Genomic DNA, 14,259 nt, shown 5'->3' on the forward strand with positions numbered 1-14,259 from the left:
ACCGGGTCCAGTCGCGTTATTTAATTTAATTGGGGCGCGATTCGTTTACATCATCGTCGGAAAGATGCCATTCTGCTTTTCCCATGTCATGCTTTCCCATGGCCAGGCTCAGTGTGAGGTGGGGGACGTCCCAACCCAGACTCCAGTCCCACGCGGCCACGCTGAGCTCACCACACAATCCAGGATACCTGAGCAAACATCATCCCGCAAACGCACGCTGCACGTTCTGCCCATCAGTGCGCGCAGAGCTGATCGCCAATTCGACATTGACCACAGCCTCGCTCGTTCCCTCGCTTTGCTTATCACGCATTGGCGACATGGACCGGCCGCCTTGCGCTCAATTCCTGACTTGGGTTTGTCTGCACATATCCTCTGTTCCTCCTCGCCGTCCTGACTCCTGAGGCTGAACCCGGCTGGTTCACCGTCCGGAACGTCAAGTCTCCGGAGGGCGCAAACAAGGAAAATATCCGATAGCCTGCTGCACACCGGGGCAGCCCCACCATCAGTTTATATGAGAGAGGGCGTCATCGGCACTCATACGTACTTGTACTGTCGTCCGTCTGTCTGATTGTATGCCCTTGATCCTGGAGGCTTGGAGGCTTGGAATGCTTGTCGAAACATTGTCCCGCCCCGATGAGTTTCGGCACGGGACGTCCAAGACTTCGAGACAAGACAAGTCAACAGAGGAATTAAGCGAGATCGCCCGTTTGGAACGTTGACGCTTGAGCAGATCTTCCAACGGTCGCAGGGGTCACGTGCATGTCTTGCTGCCCAACGCACCCTGGCCCGGGCACTGGCTCATTTGCCTACCCTGTCCTTGGCACACATCCATCGACGGCGGGCTGAGGGAGGAATCGCAGGAAGAAGAAAATCATCCGAGTTGAAATGTCTTGTACCGTGAAGACATGCAGATGCAAAGTGAGGTACGGAGTAATTACACAGCGAGAGCAACGCTAGACTTGGTTTGCCGCCCTTGATGCTGGCCAGACGAGGGTTGGCCTGGGGCCACTCATTGGCTGGCTGCCACATGCACGCTCACGCAGGTACCTCCATCTAGGCGCCCAAAGCATCGATTGACGTCGGACTAGATGCGGTTCCTGCATCGCGACATGAACATCCTCAAACTGCCGGCGCTTACCTGCCTCCACGCGCCCACGGCGTCGTCTCGAGATAATGGACAATGGCGGGGGATTGGCCGCCCTGATCAGAGGCGACACTCTCATCACCCGTCCAGGCGGCTATCTCTTGCTTCCTCGCGAAATGTCCACGAGTATATCTGGAGGAGATGGCGCCCATCCGAGTTCACAATGGTGAACATTGTCTCGCGACTCTCTCTTCCGGCTGCTACATGCTCCTAATCTCATATTAATCACTACCTGTCTCATCGGCCATATACCCCCCCCCCCCCCCCCCCCACACACATCCAATGATCAACATGGAGCCCAGCAAACTCAAGACCCAGGTCTCAGCCTCAGACATCTCCGCCACGTCGACCACCGTGGCCCCGAGGGCGACCGTGCTGCTCAGCTCCGCCCAGCTCGCCCTCAGCGCCGTGGCCCTGGCGGCTGGCGTCACGGTCCTCGGCGTCTCGGCCGATGCCCTCAAGACCTTTGACGACACCCATCTGCCCTCCGAGTACTTCCTGCCCCTCTGGCCCGCTGGCGTCGATGTCAGGCCTGTGCAGGGCATGGTGGCCGCAGGGACCATTGTGACGGTTATGAGTCTGGTCTCTCTTATCATGGGCAGACTCTCCATGGTGCGTACATGGACAAGTTCTTCTCTGCAGTGCGTGAGCTCACCAGTGACAAAGACGAAGAACAAGCCTCTGCTGCACATGATCCCATCACTACTGGCCCTCCTCGCCGTCCTCGTCGCCGTCGGCCTCTCCTACCACCTCAACGCCGCGAATCCCACCGTCCACAACTGGACCTGTCGCTGGCGCCAGGTCCCCATGCAGCAGCGCCCTCACTGGGGCACGCTGTGCAAGCAAGGCGAGGCTGGCTTGGCCTTGATGGTCACTTTGATTCCCGTCGAGGTCATGCTGACGGGTGTCTGTGCGTATGCGACCCTGGCCGGGAGGAACAAGTCTCTGCCAGAACACTAAGGGATAGGTGTCAGCTAGGCGTGACGAGCCACGGCTGTCATTTTGTTTCTGTTTGTAGTAATATGTTTCCAAGGGCGGTGTTTGCCCGCGGAGGGGCGGATCTGTATATACTTGACGTGTTTCAGGAACCGGATGTTTGCTGATACGAGTGTTTGGTTGCACGTGCCTATGCACGACATCTGCTAATTGCCGATATGATGGAGTTCAAATTCCAAGAATGAGAATACTTCGGAATGTCGTGAGACTCGTGAACGGTGCTGATGGCAGGTGGTGGTGAATCTCGCAGTCCTCGTGGACAGCATATGCGCTGGCTCGAGCCATGTCACGACAAGCTCACATCACCAACTTGGCCTCACTTCTGCCTCACCATCTGCACTCGCCCGTACGTGCTGCGGGGACCGGCTTGAAGTTTGCTGCGTCACAATATCGGGCGCTTGAATTGGCATTGTTGCATCAGAGAGGCTCGCTACATCCACTCGACCTCGACCTCGACATCGCAACAGCCTACTCCGTAACAGCCTCCTCGCGAGTCACGTCTGACAACGTACCTGAGATCCGTGCGCACGCACACTCGAGGAATGGCTTCTACACCGCGCTCCACGCGGCATCTGCCCTCGTCACCGCGGGTCATACCTCGAAACCTCCCCGATCCTCCGCACCCGCCGTCCGGCCCTCGACCTGAAGCCCCATCCACGCCGTCGTCGTCAGGAGTGAGCACCAAGGACTTTGCACAACAGCCTTTGCCACCGCCACCGCCACCACCACCGCCCATTGCTCCCCTGAGAACACCATCGTCGCGCCCCAAGCAGCCTCGTTTGCCTCCTGTTGTGGAAGGCGACGCGCACCTGCTGCGGGATGTTCGCGATTCTCCGCCAGGGGAATCCTCTCTGAGACGACGCGATTCTGGTCCCGGGCTGTCGAAGCAGCGCAGCAAGTACTTTAACAGGGTCTTTGGCGCAAACGGGGACACGCGTCAAACCAGAGCCGTTGTGGTAGCGGAGGTGAAGACCAACGTATTTGTGAGATACACCCCCCTTCCCTTCTTCATCTGCTGCACAGGACCCCAAGACTGACACTGAACGCATGGCAGGTACAAGATGAAATGGCCTTTTTGACAGCCCTCAGTGACCATCTGAGCACCCGCTACGCTACGCCGCTCGACAGCATAGCCGTTCACCTGGTCCACGGAACGTGTCTGCTCCTCGGGGGCACATTTGATCCTGCGTACATTATCTCGATAGGCACGCTTCCCCGTCTCCTTCAGACGGCGACGAACAAACGCAACGCCGCGCTCCTCCAGAAGATGATGAAGGACATGTTGGAGGTGAGCATGGAGAGAGGGGTGGTGCGCTACATCCCCGTGGCGGAGGACTGTCTCGCCCGGGGTGGCAAGACACTGGACAGCGCCGCCACAGAAGACAATGAGGAGGGGGATGGCGAGGGGAGACCTGTCAGGAGAAGGACGACGGGAGGCAGGTTTGGGAGGTTCAAGGCTAAGAGTCCGCCACCCATGCCCCCTTTACCGGCAGGAGTGTATGGTCAGGAAGCTGGGGGCGCAACGCTGATCAAGAGGGAGGAAAAGGGGCTGAGGCACAAGAAGAGCTTCAACTTTGTGCAGTCGATTTTTCGGATGCCGTCGAGGAAGGGGGCGGCGGATAAAGATGAGGGCACAAAAGCTCAAAGCCGGGCGACTGAGCAGTAGCCGAAGCTCTGTGCCAATACTGATCTCTTGACATGACTAAATGTAGAAGCTGTATCATTGTTTGTGTCTGATACTTGGAGTAGATTACTCGCTAATCACTCCTACTTTCCAAGCTCTAACGCCAGTTTCCAAATGATCTATGCATAGGGTAGGTCAATACCAACTCATCTATCCCCACGTAGACGGCCTGCACGTGCCACTGGCGAGGTGACACAGCATGAAGGCACCTTGATGATGCGATCTATCCAGGCTCTCATGCGCAAATCAATTCGGCAGAGATAGGGTCGGATAATATCGTAGAATACACTATATTTGAGCCTTCTCACGAGGTAGAACGTTGAAGAATCACACTATGCACGCTTATGCATGATTGCATACTACTACCAGTAGTCTAGCACCATGAGAGATCTGGGGTACCATGAATTGCCTTTGGAGTCTTGGACCATCCACACCTTCACGCACCTACGCCGACTTCACTGATTGCTACATGATTCCCACGAAATCACCGCCCTGACCAGTCTGCCACAGACCGTTGCGCGGACGTCACGACAATCCTGCCCCTCGCAGACCCTGTTGGCAGCGCGGCACCAATCGGTCGGTCATGAGCAGTCGAGGCGCGTTGGCGACACAGCATTCTTGATTCCCACTAGCATCCAACCGCCGCCATGGACGTAAGTTGCTTTTCTTCCTTCTTCTCACCGGTTATAGTTGCTGGCTTATGGTAGTACCGCGCTGCTACAGCTTGCCTCATCGTCCTCGCGTCATGTGCCAAACGCACAGAAAAAGCCCCCGGTAACCATCACACGACCGTCTTATCGCCTCCAGATCGCATGGTTACTACGCTGTACAGCAGAAGATCCTCTCTCTTCTAGCGAGTAATCGCGGACAGTACCAGGAGTCTGGTAGCGAGGGCGGAAGACCGCAGCCTGCCGCGCGGTTTTCGCAAGGAACATGCGTTGGCGAGATGGACGATCATGACCACCCTGAGCGAAAGGCAGACGTCCTGTGTCACCCAACGTCGCGTGTCAACGCCGGGCGATGACCTCAAGTCTCCAGAGACGGATGAAAAATCAAGTCTTTCTGCTCACAAAGATTCACATGCCAGAAGTCTGGCATCTCATGCGCCCGCACCTTCCCAATTCACCTCATTCTCACTTAACCTCGCTCGCCTCCCTCTTCACTCCTCCCGCCATCAACAAAACACACCGAGCTGCAATGTCACTGAGCCCGCCATTCAGAGAGGATGCGTTCGCGGAGATGGAGAGGAGACGGCGCAGTCTCCCCGCCAGAATGCCCCCGAGGACCACGAGCGCCGCACAGTTGAGCTTACGAAATCACATTGGACAGGCTGCAAAATCATCCGCGCAAGAACGAGATGCGGCGGGCAAAGATGCGCCCAAGCCGGGCGATGCTGCGGGTGCATCAGCGCCAGCCTCCGCAAAGGGCAAGCCTCGACTCTTGCTGATGGGTCAGAGACGGTAGGCGATCCATTCTAATGCCAGGAGAAGAAGAGAGAGAGTATGGGAGCTGACCATCATCAGTTCGGGTAAATCATCTATATCCAGCGTCGTCTTCCACAAGCTGCCGCCGCACGAGACACTGTTTCTCGAGTCGACGGCACGCATCCAGAAAGACTCCATGGCGTAAGTCTTGCGGTTTCTCTGATGCCATACGTGAGCTGACCACACGCGCGGCAGGTCGTTCATGGACTTTCAGGTGTGGGACTTTCCCGGCCAGATTGACATTCTCGAGAACCCCGACTTTGACATGGAAGCCATCTTTGGCCAGGTCGGCGCCCTCATCTGGGTCATTGACGCACAGGACGACTACCTCGAGGCCGTCGCCCGTCTCAACGCCACCATCCTCGCCCTTCAGGGCAACTATCCCCTCATCAACATCGAGGTCTTCATCCACAAGGTCGACGGGCTGAGCGATGACTACAAGCTCGACATTCAGCGCGATATTACCATCCGCATCCAGGACGAGCTCAGTGACCACGGCTGCGAGAACGCGCCCGTCACGTTTCACCTGACGAGCATCTACAACCACTCCATCTTTGAGGGCTTCAGCAAGGTCATCCAGAAACTCATCCCCCGGCTCGGCACGCTCGAGAGCATGCTCACCAACCTGTGCCGGACGTGCCGCTTCGAAAAGGCCTACCTGTTCGACGTCCTCAGCAAGATCTACATTGCCACCGACTCGTCCCCGGCCGACATGGCCTCGTACGAGATCTGCTCCGACTACATTGACGTCATCATCGACATCACCGAGGTGTACGGCACGTGGCATCGCAGCGAGGACGGTCGGAAGAAGCTCGAGGGCGCGCCGTGGGGCGTCAAGCTCGAGGACCAGGTCGGCTGTGCGACGGCCGAGAGCTGTCTCGTCCTGCACGACAGCAGGAAGCCCATCATGCTGCGTGAGGTGGATCGCTACCTGGCGCTCGTGGCGATTATGAAGGAGGACTCGTACGACAAGATGCCCCTGGTTAACATGAATGTGGATGCCGTTGTCGAGGGCCTCACAGAGTTCTTTAACATTACGAGAAGGAAGGGTTAGCGTGTGTAGTACGTTCTTATTCTATCAATATCCATCTCGGCGTCTTGAAATAAGAAACGCTCTATTCTTTGGTGACGCCCGGTAGAGTGTATGTCCGCCACGTCGTCCGATTACTGCTCAGCAAGCATATTCTCTGGGGGATCTCTCCGCGAACGTTCGCTTTGCCGTGGATTTCCATCCGAATTGGTTTGTGACCGGCTGGCAGCCGATATGCTGTAAAGTCATGAGGCTCGATGGCCTCTACGGGGACATTGGTCCCCTCGTATGCGGCGAAAGGAACCGACTGCGAGGAGGTGGGGACTGTGGTGATAGACACGGTTTTGTCTTCGTTGACGTGGAGAATGGCAAGGTGATTGTCATCGAGGTACTTTATGTCGACGACTTGACGGCCCCCCAAATCGAGCGTACATGCATAGCTCCCCGTATTCATGCTGATGCCGTTCTTGATGGCCAGCTCGAACCGGAAAAGGTATACTGGACCTTGTTAGCTGCTACTGTCATGTGCTTCCTGGCCATTGACGCACCTCGGTTGCTTTCATCCTTGGAAGCAAGGGCAGCTTGTATCATGCAGCCCTGGTAACGTTAGAGCTGGGAGTGAAACTAACGGCAGGTCTTGCTTACTGTGTCTAACGCATGCATTCTGGTATCGTGCAAATCCACCTTTCGGCCAAGGCTCATCCTGAGGGGGACGCCAAACCTGACGCTTCGCTTCTTGGCCTCTGCGATTTGTCCAAATATCGTGTTGGACCAATGTATTCCATAGTCGACCAGGAATTGGACCTTGGGCATTGCCTTCATAGCTTCCTCCCTGCGCTCGAGCTTGCGAATTTGGGCGCGCATAGCATCTTTCAGTGCGATGCCTTGCTCAGCGTAGCCCCACGCCTGGTCTCGATCTTGCTCGGCTACTTCCTCTAGGTACGCTTGTAGAGGGCTATGCACCAAGTAAGACTCAATGTACGTCAGTGCTTTACCCGTGTTCATCGTTGCCTCCCTCTCTGTGAGCTCTTCACCTTCAGAGTTGGAGAGGGCAAGACGGTCAATCTGGAAGCGCAGCCATGCCGAGAAGGATTTGAAATGATCGAGCTCATCCATGGTGTGGAGCAAGATCTTGTTGCCCACCAACATCAGGCAGCTCAATATGTCCATCACCTTGTTGATCTGCGTAGCGGTGAAGCCAATGTCTGCTCGATCATCGTGGAAAAGAGCGAGGCCTCGGAGACGGCTGAGTATGATAATGCAACGTTCGAGTGCTGGGAGGAAGTTCTCATGAACTAAGGCCCGTAGGTTCTCCAGCCCAGAGACCACCGCCTTTTCCCACCGCTTGTGTCCCTAACTTTGTGAGCATATGGCTACCACGACAGCCCACTCACTTGACTTACACGTTCCGCCAAGCTTTCGACAAGCCACTCTTTCACAGGACCATGCGCGTGCCCTGTTACGAGAGTATGATACAACGCGGCGACGATGTTGGTTGGTCCTCGTTCCATCTCTTCTAGTCCCGCCTCGACACTGCGCAAAAATCTGGTTGGTAATTCCCGTGTGCTCTTCCATTCGAACTGCATATGGAGCTGCGTTTGTTTCAGATATCGCAGCAACGTCTGCAACGTGGTCAACTTGGCGGCAAGCAACGACAAGTTGATCGGCACTGATGATATAAAGGGAAGATCCATTGGGACCAGGTACAGATGCTCGGGACGATCCCCAGTTTCAGCCATCAGCAGTGCGCGCGTGGAGATGTCCAGGTGCGATGCCAGGCCCAGAAGCTGGGGCGGACCCTCTGATCCTGAACCTGGTAATCCGGGCCCAGGAAAGCTCCCAATGACAAAGGAGTCGTGTATACTGAGATGAAGTTGTCCGTCAGTGCTGCCGACAATCATGACATTGACCTGGTCATAGTCATCTGGCTTGGGGTCCTCAAAAAGGAACTGGAGGCCGGTGCGAAGAGTGAACACTATTGCGTCCTCGCTGCATATATCAGTCACATGTAGTCCCCAGAACAAGTGGAAGCACTTACCCGTTCCCAGCACTGCTTCCTGGCAGTGGACTCAACTTAGGTAGCGCCGTGTCGACGTCGAAAAACGTCAGTTGCCTCGGTAGATTCGCCTCAATATCCTTATCCAGTCTCTCGGTTTTCTCAAGTTCTGCATTCGAAATACCCCCCAAGGTAGCTTTAGACCAGCGTGATGTGATTTTGTTGCAAGACCAGCCAACGTATGCTATCCTAGCATCACGCCCGCTGGGGCAAACTTCAATATGATGAGCAGCCTTGTTGTTCTCGAGACCCATCAGGCGGACGACACCATCGCTCCAGCCCACAGCAAGGAACTGACCTATTGAATTTTGGTCAGATACGGTTCAAGATGTCTAGGTATAATGCACGACTTGCCATCGGCCTTCCATGTCAATGTCAGCGCCTCGGGTGCCTTGACCCCAGGTGATCCAAGCTGCTGGATTTTGGATACTATTTGTTGAGGTGGCCGATGTACACGGACAAGATTCCCTGAAGCTTCTCGCGAAGCGCAAAGATCTAGAGTCGGGCACCCTACCAGTAGGCCCTCGGAGACACGGTACTCGATCTCCGTCTGGCTGTAGAGAATGAGTTCTGCCATGTCGTGGTGTGCGCGGTGGGTGACTTCATGGCGTTTTCTCGTGGACTCGTGATTCTAAAAAGACAGGCGGTGCCTGGAGATGTTTGTTAACATCACTTCGTCGCTTCTACTGGAATTTAAGGTACGAGAGCTGAAGTGACTGAGCTCTCCTTCCTCCAACGCGTGGAGTCGCGTTTGAGGTACAGTGCGCAAGATGATTGTACACTGTACTATACTTCGCTTGAATCACTCCGTGGAGATCGACTTTCAAAGCCACTTTATGAATTGATCAAGTTACGGCCTTTGTTGATCCATGGATTTAACAGTCAGTTGCCCGGAACTCTGATGCACTCCCCTGCCAAGTGAAAAGGTTGGTGACTGCTTAGCATCACCATAAAACATTACGGCACAGTGCAATCCGGATGTTTACGTCGTGTGCCACCATGGCATCGGTTCCAGACGCAAGGCTCTTTGCTTTGACAATCATGGGATGTGTGCTTCATGCCACGTTAGATTTGAACTTGACCTGCTGCTAAGACTCTTGGGCGACCTACGACCCTCTTTTCTAAACCGTGTCCCAAACTAACGCTTCGCAAGACAAATCACAGAACCGTCTACTCGATCATGAAATTATCCGCAACAGTCCTAACATCTTTGGAGAAGGTGACCTCCTCTCCTTCTTCCAACAGGGACACGGAGGTGACCTATTTGTGTTAGCATTGTCTGGCATAGTTCTTAAAGAAAACAGAGCACTTACGTCAACCTCGACATAGGGTGTTGTCTTGGTGAAGCGCACAGACATGGGGAAGAAATCATTCTCATCGCTGCTCTCCGCCTCGAATTCAAAGGAACCACTGGGGTTCTCCTCGTCCACTGAGCCGATGTTCCATTCCAGGGCATCGCCCGAAACATCATACGCAGCGTCGAAGCTCGAGACAACTGGCTCGCTGCCCTGGTAGGGGATGACAACACTAACGTCACGAAGCGAATCGCCGCCCGTGAGCTCGTACTCGATTGTCAACGTGTACTTGCCGCCATCCCCATTGACCCATACGGTGAAGGCAATGGGGCACGCGCTTGAGTCGACGCCTGCTGCGCGCCACCTCAGAACCCCGACCGCGTTGTTCACTGGGAACCCCCGCGCTGTGTTGGTCATTTGGATGACCCTCGAGTTGTTGAAAAGGTTCTTGTCCACGTTAGGGTGCGTGCGGAATTGGGCATTGTGAGAAGCCACGGCCTGTAGCGCAAGTTTGACCTTGGTCAGACTGGGATCCGAGATGCGCAACGTCAAGTCGCCGCTGACGGCCAGTGAGTTGACCTCGCCATCCCTGGATAATTTGGCGCTAATATTCTCAGCAATGGTAACGTGAATAGCGTCCCTGTCCAGCGTCGATGAAACTCGGGACTCTGCTGGCTCTGCGGCAGCCGCAGCGGGTGTAGGTGCAACAAGGGGTGAGTCGTCAATCTCACCACCCATGTCTCCACGAACACGTTCAAACATGTCCGTTGTCTTCGACTTCTTCCCGAGTTGCATGCCCTTGCCCTTGGACACCAGAGGCTTGTTGAATGTCTTGTTCTTCTCCGCCTCGTACGAATCCACGTTGGAAGTCGATTGAGTAGGAGGGGTGTATGTCGGGTAGACGGGCGTCCGGGGCATGCTACCACGACCGGTTCGCGCAGACTCCTTGCGCTGCATCTCGAGTTGCTTCGCCTTGCGCTTGCGCTCTTCCGTAGCTTCCAGTTCCTTGTTCCGGGCGATGATCTCCTGGATCCGCTCCTCGTGACTCTCCATATCAAGGAATGTCCTAATCTGGCTGAGCGTAAGGTTCTCCCGGTACCCCAGCGTCACCAGCTCGTCGAAAGCGCTCAGCAGCTCGTATGCGTTTCTCAAAATCTCCCGCTCATCAAGACTCTTGCATGCGCTGGTAACGACCTGCGCGAATAGGTGGAGTGAATCAATGTCTTGCAAGATGTTCGATTGGCGATTGGTGATGAGGACCATGTAGAGCTCATCGAGCGGCTGGTATACGAAGCGAACATTGTCTTGTTCAACGGTCGTATGCTGTGTGCCGCTTTGGGCGAGTTTCGGGAACGAGGCAAGGAGAGCTTCGACGCGGGATCGTGGCATCTCGCGAAACTGTCTGGAGAGGACAGCTTTCCCTCCACGGGTGCAGATCGAAGCCGCGAGGACAACCTTTGATGCAATTAGGTCTCAAACTCGGTGGAATCGCGACGAAGGGGAATCACTCACCATTCTGGCGGTTTGTGGATGCTTTCTTGAGGAGCGACCAGGCTCTACGTTAGTCTTGTGGTGTCGGTGATAGCTGCTCAGGCAACATCATCTGGCTCTCGGACAGCAGGCCCCTGGAGCTGGCCAAGCAGGAGTTGGTGGGGCAGACCAATTAGGTAGGCGGTGTGGCCTTTCTGCCAGGCTCATTTGCATGTGGCGTTTACACGGCGCCAGGCAACGCTTCACACGCGTTTATTCAAGCTTGCAAGCAGATCCCCATGCTCGTCGGAAGCCATCGCGTCACTCGACATTTGGTATATGCCAAACTCTCAGACTACTATTTATCACTGCCGCGCATCTAGGGAGAGCCTTACACATTCGACTCACTAACGCGCTTCTGTTCAGCCCGCTACAGCCTGTGCAGGACAACCACGATCGGGCTGCTTATTACCTGTCCGTCTTCGACATTTCAAATCAGTACGTTGGAAGGCAACTGGTAAAACCTTCTGGCCTCTTCACGTCTCTCCTTCGCATTCACTACAGTGATCACGTCAAAGGCTTCAGCGCTTCTTACGCATGACAAATGTCAAACTCCGTGGCAACAGTAACATCTACAAGCACGTCAAGTAGAGACTGAGCCTCTTCACCACCGCGCATACCTGCAATTCAAGTAGCCATTTGAACAAATCCACCACGCAGCAAGCAAGATCCCGCCAAATATGACCGACGCAGAAATGGACGTCGACGCTCGCACGTCCACAACTGCCTTCGATGACGATCTAATCGATTATGACGACGAGGACTTCATAGACCAGGCTGGTACGAAGGAAGAAACGCTCCACTCGACTTTAAAGGGTGTCGACGATGGCGCCCTGCGCGAACAGCCGACAGTAGGCACAGTAGATGCGGCAGACTTGGACGACACCTCGAAGAACCAGACGCCTCTAGACATCGCACTCAAGTCAGAAACGACCAGCAATACGGCACGCGAGGACGTATTATTTGAGAATGAGGTCGACGAGCCCACTGTGCAGGAGTATGTCGAAATTGAAGATGGTCAACACGCGGAAGAACTGGGCGAATATTTGGAAGATATCCCAGAGCAACCGGCGGAACAAGCTGCAAACGAGGACCAAATCGAGCAGCAATATGAAGTCGATGATGGCGATCAGCTGCACGACGAGTCAATGGAAGGCATGCGCTACGGCGAAGAGCAGGATCAACAAACTGGGCAACTAGATGAACCTGCCGCTGAGGCGGATGCCGATGAAGAAGCAACAGTGCTTGCCCCAGTAGAGGAGTTGCAGGATCCCGAGGACCTGGAATCACCGATGCCCAACGGAAACGATGACACCGAGGATACGACTTACGTCGAAGACTTGGTCGATCATCCAGCTGAAGAAGAAAACCCAAAAGAGCATGAGCGCCTCGAGGGCACATGGGACGTCGACCAAGAGGGCGAGGCGAAGGAACAGAACGTTGGACCTGACACCAGGAACGATGCCATCACGGAAGCGCCGCTTACAGCTGATGGCGAAGACGGAGTAGAGGCGCCATGGGCGAACGCCGAGCAGGCTGCGGATTCGAGCCAAGAAAAGCACGATGCTGCCGAAGCCAACTGCCATATCGTCACTGTGCAGTACAAAGGAGAAGAGTTCCCTTTATTCTCAAGCGACGCTGAAGGCTTTTTCCCAGAAGAGTCTTGCCTTGCTCTCACAATCGACCAGCTGCTCGCAGGTCTCCGAGTCGAACTAGAGAACGAGCTGGCAGATGAAGAGGAGCTTGTGTTTCAGATCGACGAGCTGGGTCTCGAATATGCTGAGGTTTGCCCATCCATCCTGGCTCGTCCGCTCATTGAAAACCCGCTAACTGTTGTAGTCTTCAAAACCCGAACACTGTAACGTAACGCTCAGCTACATACTCGAGATTTTCAACCTCCTTGTCAAGAATCAGGGCCATGATGGCTCTCGAACGCTATACACCTACCTTTTCACGAAGACAAGCACGCCAAAACGATTTACCTCTTTGTGTGAGAGCGCCAATACGGGACGGGGTCTTGACGAGATTTGCCAACTATTTGAATCACCCATGCCTCAAGCCGTTCGCAACGAAGACGCTGAGAGTATCGAGCTTTACGAACAATTGGACGATTTGGAGAGCACAGGTGATGAAGCCGAGGAGCACGACGGGGATATTCACCCAGATGCAACAAAAGAGCAGACCACGCCGCTACAGACGGAGGCTCATGAAAACGACGAGGCCGATAACTTTCACAACGAGGCCCCAGCTCACCCGAATCACGACCTTGTTGATGACGAGGGCAATGACGCTGTCCATGATCCAGAGGAAGAATTCATTTTCCAGCAAGAGGATGAAGAGCAGCACGATGTTTCGCAATCGAACGAGGCCCGGGACGCTGAGACAAGCCAGGAACAGTTTGTTGAAGAGCACCCTCCCCAGCCAACAATGGGCGACACAGATCCCAATGGTAAACCAGCCGCTCTTCTTTGTACCCCGAGCCCCCGGCACGGCCACCACTACCACGACCACTGCCCGTGCTCGTCCCATGAAGACACAGACATGAGCGCGGACAGTTTTGTCTTCAGCTTTTACAACGAACCAGATGCTGACCGTCCCTTTCCAGCTACCGCAGATACAGACTTAGACGGAAATTCGGCGACAGTAAATGGCCATGATGTCGAATCCGGCACGTACGACGACACTGATCAGCAAACCAATGGAATGGCAGCTGTCGCCACCCTCGAAGATATTGCGAGCCCGAGTCATATGCTGGATGACGAAGACGACGCTCCAAACGCCACTGTCGACGTTGAAGCACAACCAGAGGTATCAGAGGTCCCGACTCTCACTGACGAGGCCGCCGACGCAACGTGGGATCATCAAGTCGCACAACAAGACGCAGAGCACGTGGCCTCCCCAAATACCAAGAGGCCCCGGGGCGATGATGAGCAGGACGTTGACGATGAAAAAGGTTTTTATCCCCATTCCAAACGTCGTTCTGCCCACTGACGCCCTTTAGAAATCAAACGTCAACGTTCATGAATTTGAAATCACACAC

General features: G+C 54.9%; 6 protein-coding genes across 6 annotated transcripts; 4 read left to right on the top strand and 2 right to left on the bottom strand.

Annotated features, from left to right (window-relative positions):
- The first annotated feature begins 1,057 nt into the window (after positions 1–1,057).
- F5Z01DRAFT_137785 (uncharacterized protein) lies at positions 1,058–2,393 on the top strand. The gene is made up of 2 exons (XM_046257623.1): positions 1,058–1,756; positions 1,811–2,393. The coding sequence occupies exons 1-2, from the start codon at positions 1,427–1,429 to the stop codon at positions 2,102–2,104; spliced, it is 624 nt and encodes a 207-aa protein (XP_046117870.1). The 5' UTR covers positions 1,058–1,426; the 3' UTR covers positions 2,105–2,393.
- On the top strand, positions 2,394–3,888 carry F5Z01DRAFT_137786 (Tautomerase/MIF superfamily). Its single transcript, XM_046257624.1, has 2 exons — positions 2,394–3,123; positions 3,195–3,888. Exons 1-2 carry the CDS (start codon positions 2,683–2,685, stop codon positions 3,804–3,806), a joined length of 1,053 nt encoding a protein of 350 aa, XP_046117871.1. The 5' UTR covers positions 2,394–2,682; the 3' UTR covers positions 3,807–3,888.
- A 201-nt stretch (positions 3,889–4,089) lies between these two features.
- Positions 4,090–6,420, top strand: F5Z01DRAFT_657142 (Gtr1/RagA G protein conserved region-domain-containing protein). Its single transcript, XM_046263620.1, has 4 exons — positions 4,090–4,477; positions 5,154–5,284; positions 5,348–5,449; positions 5,504–6,420. The coding sequence occupies exons 1-4, from the start codon at positions 4,472–4,474 to the stop codon at positions 6,360–6,362; spliced, it is 1,098 nt and encodes a 365-aa protein (XP_046117872.1). The 5' UTR covers positions 4,090–4,471; the 3' UTR covers positions 6,363–6,420.
- Positions 6,421–9,177, bottom strand: F5Z01DRAFT_657144 (anaphase-promoting complex, cyclosome, subunit 4-domain-containing protein; the record flags this gene model as incomplete). The annotated part of the gene is made up of 6 exons (XM_046263621.1): positions 8,749–9,177; positions 8,377–8,692; positions 7,742–8,327; positions 6,984–7,691; positions 6,887–6,935; positions 6,421–6,836 (listed from the first exon to the last, which is right to left on the bottom strand). The coding sequence occupies exons 1-6, from the start codon at positions 8,969–8,971 to the stop codon at positions 6,424–6,426; spliced, it is 2,295 nt and encodes a 764-aa protein (XP_046117873.1). The 5' UTR covers positions 8,972–9,177.
- A 45-nt stretch (positions 9,178–9,222) lies between these two features.
- On the bottom strand, positions 9,223–11,382 carry F5Z01DRAFT_657148 (putative coatomer subunit delta). Its single transcript, XM_046263622.1, has 4 exons — positions 11,202–11,382; positions 9,708–11,144; positions 9,505–9,654; positions 9,223–9,447 (listed from the first exon to the last, which is right to left on the bottom strand). The coding sequence occupies exons 1-3, from the start codon at positions 11,202–11,204 to the stop codon at positions 9,565–9,567; spliced, it is 1,530 nt and encodes a 509-aa protein (XP_046117874.1). The 5' UTR covers positions 11,205–11,382; the 3' UTR covers positions 9,223–9,447; positions 9,505–9,564.
- Positions 11,383–11,899: 517 nt separating this feature from the next.
- Positions 11,900–14,210, top strand: F5Z01DRAFT_637159 (uncharacterized protein; the record flags this gene model as incomplete). Its single annotated transcript, XM_046262262.1, has 2 exons — positions 11,900–13,003; positions 13,059–14,210. The coding sequence occupies 2 exons, from the start codon at positions 11,900–11,902 to the stop codon at positions 14,208–14,210; spliced, it is 2,256 nt and encodes a 751-aa protein (XP_046117875.1).
- Positions 14,211–14,259: the final 49 nt, after the last annotated feature.

The sequence above is a fragment of the Emericellopsis atlantica genome, assembly GCF_019669845.1.
Source record: "Emericellopsis atlantica unplaced genomic scaffold F5Z01scaffold_15, whole genome shotgun sequence".
NCBI classification, from domain to species: domain Eukaryota; kingdom Fungi; phylum Ascomycota; class Sordariomycetes; order Hypocreales; family Bionectriaceae; genus Emericellopsis; species Emericellopsis atlantica.